The 10000-nt window shown below is 41.4% G+C and overlaps 1 protein-coding gene and 1 pseudogene across 3 annotated transcripts; one reads left to right on the top strand and one right to left on the bottom strand.

Annotated features, from left to right (window-relative positions):
* Positions 1-3512, top strand: part of LOC119919386 — a 13324-nt pseudogene extending 9812 nt beyond the window's left edge.
* A 59-nt stretch (positions 3513-3571) lies between these two features.
* On the bottom strand, positions 3572-9028 carry LOC119919384 (trans-L-3-hydroxyproline dehydratase-like). Of its 3 annotated transcripts, none has more exons than XM_038739798.1 (7): positions 8913-9028; positions 7773-8257; positions 7529-7698; positions 5912-6034; positions 5582-5719; positions 4292-4430; positions 3572-3714 (listed from the first exon to the last, which is right to left on the bottom strand). In XM_038739798.1, the coding sequence occupies exons 2-6, from the start codon at positions 8248-8250 to the stop codon at positions 4305-4307; spliced, it is 1035 nt and encodes a 344-aa protein (XP_038595726.1). In that variant the 5' UTR covers positions 8251-8257; positions 8913-9028; the 3' UTR covers positions 3572-3714; positions 4292-4304. The 3 variants fall into 3 exon arrangements, with proteins under 3 accessions (XP_038595726.1, XP_038595725.1, XP_038595724.1); XM_038739797.1 differs by having other exon boundaries at positions 3572-3711; XM_038739796.1 differs by lacking the exon at positions 3572-3714 and having other exon boundaries at positions 3992-4430.
* Between the last annotated feature and the right edge of the window lie 972 nt (positions 9029-10000).

The following is a 10000-nucleotide window of genomic DNA, read 5'->3' as shown; positions in this document are numbered from 1 at the left end:
GCCTGCTTGTTGCCATGTGTCCAGGTCAAGACAGAAACCAGGAACAGTGTTAGATATTAGTCCATGCAGAGTACAATCTAATATACATGGTTAGCTCAGCCAGTAACGTGTTGTTTTAGACTGAATTGTTATTAAAATACATCTGTTTCTGCTGTATATTTCAGAACGTGACTGCCGTTTACTGGAGAGTGAGGTACAGTTAGTCTGAAGTGATGTCATTCAACTGCATCATTTTCTACAGTATAACAATATATATTTAACGCTAGCCAGTAATGGTTTCAGATTAGATTTTAGAAAAGACTATGGTGAGTGAAGACATTTAGGGTTTCAAACCAACTTTTTCACCACCTTCCCAAAACTTACAGCGCTAACATTGTTCCACAGCAGCCACACTGACAAGTCTGCCTGCAGGGGTTTATATATCACCATCGTGATGTATTGACCGATTCAAAATGCCAGATATCGCTATCTTTCAATCATTATTTTACACCAATATGTTCAGCACTGTTTGGACATTGTGTGTCTCAATGCATCATGGTTTTGTGGGGCTTAATCATACCTTCCAACCTAACATGTCATTTTCTGAATGCTTTTATCAAACTTTGTTACATTTCACTGTAGGTGGCCTTTGTGAAAATGAGAGGCTGAAGCAAAAGAATAAGAAACTGGATTTTGCAGCCATTTTTAGGGACACAGGCTTTTTACTACTAGAAACCTGAGAATATTCACCTTTCTAGGGAGAGCTTGACGTTATATTTATGCGCCTGTCCACATTTATTGGTGCAAGCCGGGAGGAGTTTTTATCTTGAGCATGTTTTCGCCCCATAGTGTGTCTGTGTGCTACGTTGACCCAAGAGCTCAGCTGGTCACATGGCAACCATTAGTTTCTGTGAATCATTTACGGTGTCCCACAGTTAAATATTTGAGAGCGTTTACAGTGGTCCTCTGAAACAGAGAACACGCATCTGGTTTGTGTATGTGAGCATATAATAAAGTTGTTGCAGATTTATCAGGATGTAAAGTATAAAAGTGACCTTTTTAGGCATTTTTATAATTATATAGATAATGTCCTATTGGGGGGGGGGGCACCAAATAATTTAAGTAATTTAAATGCATTTTTGCTCCACCTGAGAGAGAGAGTGTGTGTGTGTGTGTGTGTGTGTCACAGACAGAGCTGCTGTTAATATACACATCTTGGAAGATACATGTTCTCAGCATGATCTCACATCTGGATGTTCTGCTTGCCTTAATTTGGACTCTGGCTCCGGTCTCTGGCCTCAGCTGTAATCAGTAGCTGGTCAGATCTGGGTTAACATGGGCTTCAAAGCCCAGCTACTCTGTACCAGGCTCTTATTTCAAAGAGCTGAGACCTAATGAGTCTCCTATAAAACAGTCAAAGACTGAGTAAAACATGCTTCTACTGTGTCCTGCTGTAAATCTGATCCTGTCTGCCCCCTTCTCTTTGGTCCCTCAGTTCCTGAGGGCAGTAAAGCACTTTGGTGAGGATGCCAATAAGATGCAGCCAGATGAGTTCTTTGGCATCTTTGACCAGTTCCTGCAGTCGTTCGGTGAGGCTCAGCAGGAGAACGAGAACATACGAAAACGCAAAGAGGAGGAGGAGCGCAGGGCCAAAATGGAAGCTCAAGTATGTGACCGTTCCCAGTTTCCATATTATCAGATCCACAGATGTTATAAAACACTTAGTGTATAATTATGGAGTATTATGGAGATTCTTGTGAAATTAAGGGAAATTCAAATTTGTCATTATTTTGTAATATCCACTTGTGGCCACAGTGTTCGCTGTAATATGTTTTTTAGCTTTCTGTAATGTTAGACGAGAAGATCGATGCCACTCTTGTGACTGTAGCTTCATATTGAACACACAGATATGAATGTTATCGATCTTCTCAAATATCTCTTTGCAAGAAAACAAATAAATGAATTTCCCATAATGTCAAACTATTTATTTGATGCAAAGGTAAATTTATACAGAGGGAGTTGTTCTTTAAATTACAATGATTTTTATTTCTGTTTCCCCAGCTGAAAGAGCAGAGGGAGAAGGAGCGAAAGGCCCGGAAAGCGAAGGCCAACGGTGAGGACGACGGAGGCGAGTTTGATGACTTGGTGTCAGCGCTGCGATCAGGCGAGGTCTTCGACAAGGACTTGTCCAAGATGAAACGCAACCGCAAGCGCATCAACAGCCAGACCACAGACTCAAGCAGAGAGCGACCGGTCACAAAGCTCAACTTCTAAGTGGGGTTGAGGTCATCTTCTCCCCACCCCACCCACCCCTTAGTTTGCCTTGGGTCAAACTGACATGCACATTCCTCTGCACCCTCCTCCATTCCCACCCAGCTCGGCTTCACCGCTGCAGAACCACCCACAGCACGTTTAGATCTTTCATCCTCTGAGAGTTTGATGTGGAACAGAAGCCAAAAGTTGTTGTTAACGACCAAATCGGATCGTTCCCGCTGGAGGATCAGTTTGGTCAAATGAAATGTTTTAAGAAGCTGTTTTTCCCCACCGGAGAAAGGTTCCCTTCCAGGTGTAAGACATGCGTTTGATTACAGGCTGTCTGATAGAAACTATTCTGTGCTGTTTTTGTACGTCAGAATCTATGCACAGAGTGAAATGTGCAGCTAGTAAGACTCCTTCAGGGCTTGATGCTCGATCCAAACAGGAAGATGATTCCATTAAAAACACAAGGGGCCATTTTGTATGGACTGATTTCATAGATTGAGAGGGGCTGCTTTCACACGCCTGAATTGTCCAAGAGATCATTTTCAGAGAAAGACTGGATCCGAACTTCCTCTGGACGCTACCGTTCTCTTGCAGTCAGAACCATCACAAGACTGAGACGCAGCGTTGTTAGACAGACGTGGTTTTGACTGCAAGGGGCGCAGCTGAGAGGCAGGTTTCTTTTCTATTCATCATTGACGTGCAGCATTTATATATCTGATCACTGTATGTTTTATTTGAACCTTTTCCCTGTTAAGAGCTGGCCTTAACTCTGTTGATTTTAACTGTTGAAAGGGTACTTTCAAAGGCCTGGGCCTAATCCCCAATTTCTCAATAAGTGTGGAAACTCATGTCATAGATTACATATATCTATATATAAGGTTGTTACACATGCACATATAAATTCATAATTACTATGCTAAATGCCATTAAAACCATACCCAATCAATGCAATACACTTGTTTTTTTCCCATCTGAAGGGAGTTCCCTCCTTTACGTTTTTACTGAAAAGATGAAATGTTTTCTTTACACTGGCTGGATTCACACCGCGAAACAAAACAAGAAACCAAACCCTGATTTTAAACTCTGTGATCCACATGTGATGTTTTCATTCTTGTAGAAAACGTCACATGTGGAAGTAAAAACCCTTGATTTTAATTTGTCCCCTTGGCTGCGTCAATCCATCCAGTGTCAAACACCAACGTTGGACTTTTATAATTTAAATATTGCCTTCCATTGTACAACGACCTGATGATAATAAATGGGAGAAAACACTTATGAGCTTTTGTGTTTAGTTAACAAGCACTTGAATGAATTCTTATTCAGCATTTACTAAGGTTCAAAAAGTCATTTATTACCACCATGACTCTGAATAGGACAGAGGATCATGTTTTCATGATCCTGACGGCAGCCAGGCTCCTGGCTCCATCTAGTGGTCGATGACTGCTACTGAACAGGATACCTGACTGCCGCCTTCTTAAATTTAAGACAAATCCAACAATGTTACAGTCTGCAAACATTCACATGTTGTCAGCAAATACATTTTAAACTGCTCTTTAAGTTTTTTTTCCTCCATATGTTGTTCAATGCTTAATAGCTCAATAACAGTTATTGATTATTACAACCTTGAAGTCAAAAGTGACAATGCAGTTTAAGGAATACGGAATTGCTGAATTTGGTGAATTTAAACATTTTACATTTCAAAAGTAAAATCCCTCAAAATTGCTAGCATAGCATTGGCTCAGACACGAGATGGCCTTACAGTACATTTATTAAAGTCAATGCAGTATCAAATAAAATAAATGACCAATTTAAAACGATTACATTTCTGTAAAATACAATCCATAAAAACACAATTTCTCATGCTGAACAGATTCTCAATGTGCTGTCTCTATCCTAGTTCATGTATGTAATGCACAATGGAATGCAAAACATTTCTTAATTTAGGTCAATCAGGTTATAATGAACTATGAAAACAGAAATGACTGCTACCATCTCTTCAACGCTGTTTATTATGGATTCAGTATATATTTGTATAAACATGTTTAATAACCTGTAATTGAGGCTCACTTCAGCAGAAAACCTCGTGTCAGCTTGTCGTCTGGCTCCTGCACGAATCGGGAAACTCCGGTGTAAAAAGCTCTGCCGGCAACTTCCACCACTACAGCCTTGAAGTCTCCGCACTTGGTCTCCTGAACAGAAAGGAGAATCACAAACACACCTACGTGAACAGAAGTTTGTAAGACAAAGCGTCTCTGGCACTCCGGCTTCATCACTTAGGTTCACGTTTGTCTATTTCTGAGGGTTTATGGGTCGCAGGTGAACCAATCACCGGTTAGCGAGGTACATAAACCACATTTATGAGTGACTTGTCAAGGTCGTCTGATCACAGTATAAAGCCAGCTCAAATGCCACAGGGAGAGTCCACCATGAAATAGAAATGTGTAATATAATAATATGCTATAGGGCTGGGCAATAAAACAATAATGATAATTATTGTGATATAATTTTCCTCAATAACAATATAACAAATGTCCAATAAATGTTTGATTTAATTCATTTGAATCACAAGCTAATTACCACTTAATTTTTCAATTAGTATATTTATCTTGTTGAGGAAAAGGGACTGAAAAAGGACTTTACTTAATTTTACTCACGATAACATTATGTTTATCATTATAATTGTTTTAAAACCACTTTCACTCAGGATTAATTATTGATATCTAATGATGTGAAATTTTTATCATGATGATCATTTTTATTATAATCATTTATGGCCACATCACCCTGCCCTAGCTGACAACAATTTGTTTTCATGAATTAAAATAAAGCTCATTTATATTGTAATATGTTGAACAAATATTCAGTGGGCCTACAAAGTCCCTAATTTAATGTAAATCCAACCATCTAATTGGGTCTTGATGATCTGACTTGTTATCTTAAGACAGTGATATATGCATATAGTTTTATATTGACTTTACCGTCCACAAGAGATTTAAATATTAGTGTTCAGAAAATGTGTCTTTCACTCAGTATTAAAACCAGTTTAGTGCTTTAGAAGAAAGCGTTTACAGTCTTTCCGCAGTGTTTTACAACAAACGCTCTGACCTGTTTAACACACTGAAGCGACTGATGACTGAGGATAAGGAAGGGATAAAGATCTCCTGATCTTTGGTTAATGGCACTTTCTGACCGTGACAGCCGACCCAGAAACCTTTCACCCATCTTATCAGTGCAAGAGCGGGGCAAAAGAACACTCACCCCACCCCTGCCCATACACATATGAGTCGACTCTGGACCTGTAAAACATCGAGCTCGAGGCAGAAGATGAAAACTCTGGTACCTCGACAGCTTTCCCTGTGAACTGGGATCCAGTAGCTCCACTCTGAAACATCCTGGTCTGGTTCAGCTGGATGAGACCTTTGTGATACTGTAGAGCCACTCGGGCTGTAACACCGGAACCAGTAGGACTTCGGTCCACCTGACGTTTAAACCAGTTAAAAACCAGGTCAAGATAATACAAAAACACAGTTAGTGTCCTCCTTTAGTATTCTTCCAACACAACATCATCATCTTAGTACACTAAATGTAGATGGTAAATGTTTCAGACATCGCTCCTTTAAGTGTCAAACGACGAGTTGGTATTTGCTCAGGAGCAGTGTCAGTCGGGTACCTGTGCTTCTGCGAACACACAGATATTGGCAGTGGGATCAGAGGAGTAATTGTCTTTGCCGTCTGTGAGAATGGTGCCATAGAGGAAGGCCAGATCCTCACTGGATGGGTGGTGCAACTTCACCTAGGGGAGAAAACAGCAAGGCTTTTGAATCAACATACACAATGTGGACAACGCCTTTACATATACTTTGGTTCCTGATACTTCTTTCCCTGGCCCTGACTTCAACCCCACTGAAGCAAATGTAACGCATACGTCTGGAACAAATGCACACAAGAGCCCTCTAAAGACACTGTCATGTACACCAATCAGCCATAACATTATGAACACGGAGAGGTAGTTGACTGACAGGTCATTGCCATGGCACCTGCCAGTGGGTGTGATATATATTAGGCAGCGTATGAACATTGTGTCCTCATGGTTGATGTGTCGGAAGCAGGAAAAATTATCAAGCAAATTTATAGCGACTTTGACAAGGGCCAGTCTGTGATGGCTGGATGACTGATTCAGATCTCCAAAACATTCTGCAGTGGTCAGCACCTATCAAAAGTGATCCAAGGAAGGAAATGCAGTACACCGTTACAGGGTCATGACTGGCCAAGGCTCATGTATGCACGGGGGAGCGAAGGCTGGCCCGTGTGGTCCGATCCAACAGACAAGCTACTTCAGATCAAACTGCTAAGAAAGTTGATGCTGGTTCTGATAGAAAGGTGTCAGAATACACAGTGCATCACAGTTTGTTGCATATGAGGATGCGTAGCCACAGACCAGTCAGGGTGCCCATGCTGACCCCTGTCCACTGCTGAAAGCGCATATAATGGGCTCGTGAGCATCAGAACTGGACCACAGAGCAGTGGAAGAAGGTGGCCTGGTCTGATAAATCACGTTTTCTTTTCAAACATGTGGATGGCCAGGTGCGTGTGCATCGCTTAGGCTACCTGGGGAACACCCGGCACCAGGATGCACTATGGGAAGAAAGCAATGTGCCCTGCCACAAAGCAAAAATGGTTCAGGAATGGTGTGAGAAACCCAAAAAAAGAGTTCAAGGTGTTGACTTGGCCTCCAAATTCCCCAAATCTCAATCCAATCAAGCACCTGTGGGATGTGCTGGACAAACATGTCCGATCTATGGAGGCTCCACCTCGAAACTTAAAGGATTTGCTGCTAATGTGTTGGTGCCAGATACCACAGCACACCTTCAGAGGTCTAGTGGAGTCCATGACTACACGGATCAGGGCTGTTTTGCCGGCAATAGGGGAACCTGCACAATATCAGGCAGGTGGTCATTTTGTTATGGCTCATCTGTGTATATTCTTGTTAAATGCTTATTTCATGAATAAAAAAAGGTGCAGTACACAAGATATTCTGTGTTAATCAGCCCTCCTTCACTGGCCTTTATTTCACATTCTTCACACTGTGGCTTCCACTAAATCTAAATGATGGATGTTATTTTAAGAGTTAAGAGGTACATTATTTATTAGGGAAACAATGGTTTACTTTAGGAAATGTGCTTTTTTTAGATTCCATCTAGCACCTGTAACATTCTGTTGCTAACGTTTCTGTGTCAGCACAGAGACTACTGTGGATTTAACACAGGCTGAAATATGAACTTGTTACCTGAGTTTTGACGGCGTTGGTCACTGCTGTGGCTGCGTCTACCAGATCTCGAGTCCTGGACTCGGCCACATCGAGGCCAAACCTCTGGGCGTTTACAAAGGCGTAGAAGGCCCCTCCGTAGCTGATGTCCACAGTCACATCACCAAACCCTTCCACAGTCACCGTCACATCTGGGAGGAGAAGTTCCGCAGTTACATTCCTGCAGAAGATTAGAAATACCAGAGGACAGTTTTGAGGGCCCTACCTGTGGCGAATGCAAACGCGGGCACACTGAGAAACCTTACTCCTCCTGTTTTACCACCGGAGTACTCGACAAACGCCTTCACCAGGCCACAGGGACAGTGTATGTTCACTTGGGTCTCTGGTGACTGTGGCTCTTTCACTATTTTGTAGTCCACAGCGAAGCGTCCCAGTGCGATGACGGCGTGGCCACACATGGTGCTGTACCCCTCGTTGTGCATGAACAGCACCCCAAGGTCAGCCTCGGGGATCTCGCTGGCCACGATCAGGGCTCCGTACATGTCATAGTGTCCCCGCGGCTCGTACATCAGCACCCTCCTGAGGTGGTCCAGATGTTCCCGGACGTAGCGGCGTTTGGACAGCACACTGTCACCTTTGACCTCTGGATAGCCGCTGACGATAACCCGTAAAGGCTCTCCACCTGCGTGCATGTCCACCACTGAGAGCTCGTCTCCCTCGTGAGGTGGGAGCTGCATTTCCATCTCAGTGCTAATAAGAAACAAAAACTAATTGGAAACAATGCTTTAAGCCAAAATACAGCTATATCTTTACTATTTTCCAACACAAAATTCAGCAGAAAGCTTGTTTTCTAACATATTATTTGGCTCATTATTGTAGGTGATTTGAAACCTCTCTCCTCTTAGAGGTTTTTCAGTTCAAATTACAACAATAACTGTTGTTGCTTGTTTTTTTTTAATCACAATTGTTAAAACCAGACAATATTATCAGTTTCTCCGTGTCTAGACCCAACCCAGATGTCACTCTGCTGTAGAAAATGGTTGTACCATGTAGAAAGTACCTCCTGTACTTCATTAGAAAGAAAAAATCTTTGGTAGACTCCATGTGGATTTAAATGTTAGCCTGCTGTGACTGAAAAACACTATTTCTGTGGACAGTTTGCATGTTTGGAGACCAAAACACATTTTATCTGCAAATGTTTGTACCGCTGTTGTTGTCTGCACGTTCAAACTGGATTCTATTATTACAGAACCAATTACCATAAAGTAAAGATTTACTTCAATGGAAATGAACGGGACGTATGACTGAGGCGCCATGTGACCAGAGTCGTCGGTAAAATACTGCAAAAGGCCGTTGTCTATTCAATTAGTACGACACCAGAAAGGATTATTATATTTAACGTTACCTGCTTTAGATTATCTTTGTATTTTGGGTTAAAACTTCTGCAGCCTTCAGTCTTCTTTTATTTCTCCTGTGAAGTGCAGACGTGTTTGAGTTCACAAGACTAAAACGAGACAATAGTGCCACCTAGTGTTCTGGAGGGCTGCGTCCATCAAACACTAGCAATGCACTTGCATATAAACCATTTTTTATGCAATAGAAGTCCAGATTTGTGGAGTGCACGCCATTCTTTGCAGACATTTGAACGCATGCTCGAAGAAGTGGACAACAATGTTTAATAATTTAGAAGCTACTATTTCCACATCAGTTGGTGTGAAGGAATAACAATATCAGTAACTGCAGGAAAGTTAGGTGGATTTAGAGTTTCAAAATAAACACAACAAATTGAGTATGCTTGACTCACCTGGATCAACAAGAGAAAACCCGTCATCCGTCTAAGTTGCAGTTTTCAATGCTTTGATGTAAACAAAGACTGAGTGTTGTACAACTGAGGAGACTAAACAACAGGCGGTGAGCAGGCCTCAGTTTTCATTATTCATTTCACTGTTATCAGGTTCCCTGGATGCATGCAAGATCATTTATATATCTAATAAAAAACATGTGCTGAATCCACGAACAGTCTCGTGCTTACATCCTTATAGTTCACAAAGAGATGATTCACAGTCACACAGAAAATCTGAAAACATCATGAACTGAAACAGTAACCGCGCTGTTTGTTCATGTACACGATCGTTATCATTTTATCCAAACAGATAAACAAATGCCAGTGTTTGCATCAACAAGTGCAGCGTCAGTTCATTTACATTTGCATAGCATTTCATCTCACAAGTAGGCAAAATCCCTCATACTGAAATAAATACTGAAACTCAACATTAGAGAAAATTACCTGAGTACGAGGCAAAGTTACATGAAGGAATAAACAGTAAGTTGTTACCTGTTGAAATATTCACAGCTTGTTTGAGGAAAATAAATCTTTCACAGGAAAATTGAGAACTTGATAATTAACAATAAAAATTATTAACCGCCATTATTGCTTTCCTGTTCCTATTTTACATGCGTGGGAATGAAGCTCAAACACAATTTAAAGAATAC

This window comes from Micropterus salmoides, unplaced genomic scaffold (assembly GCF_014851395.1).
Source record: "Micropterus salmoides isolate LMB-PRFRI ecotype aquatic unplaced genomic scaffold, ASM1485139v1 Ms_hic_scaffold_2708, whole genome shotgun sequence".
Lineage (NCBI taxonomy): Eukaryota > Metazoa > Chordata > Actinopteri > Centrarchiformes > Centrarchidae > Micropterus > Micropterus salmoides.
This window is presented reverse-complemented; position numbering and strand designations above follow the sequence as displayed.

Bases quoted from the DNA above. Each gene is read 5' to 3' on its own strand.
- LOC119919384 (XM_038739798.1), bottom strand. From the start codon at position 8,250: ATGGAAATGCAGCTCCCACCTCACGAGGGAGACGAGCTCTCAGTGGTG. The intron at 7,699-7,772 runs GTAGGGCCCTCA...TTCTCCTCCCAG, and splicing joins CGCGTTTGCATTCGCCACAG to ATGTGACGGTGACTGTGGAA. The intron at 6,035-7,528 runs GTAACAAGTTCA...TTTCTCCCCTAG, and splicing joins CCAACGCCGTCAAAACTCAG to GTGAAGTTGCACCACCCATC.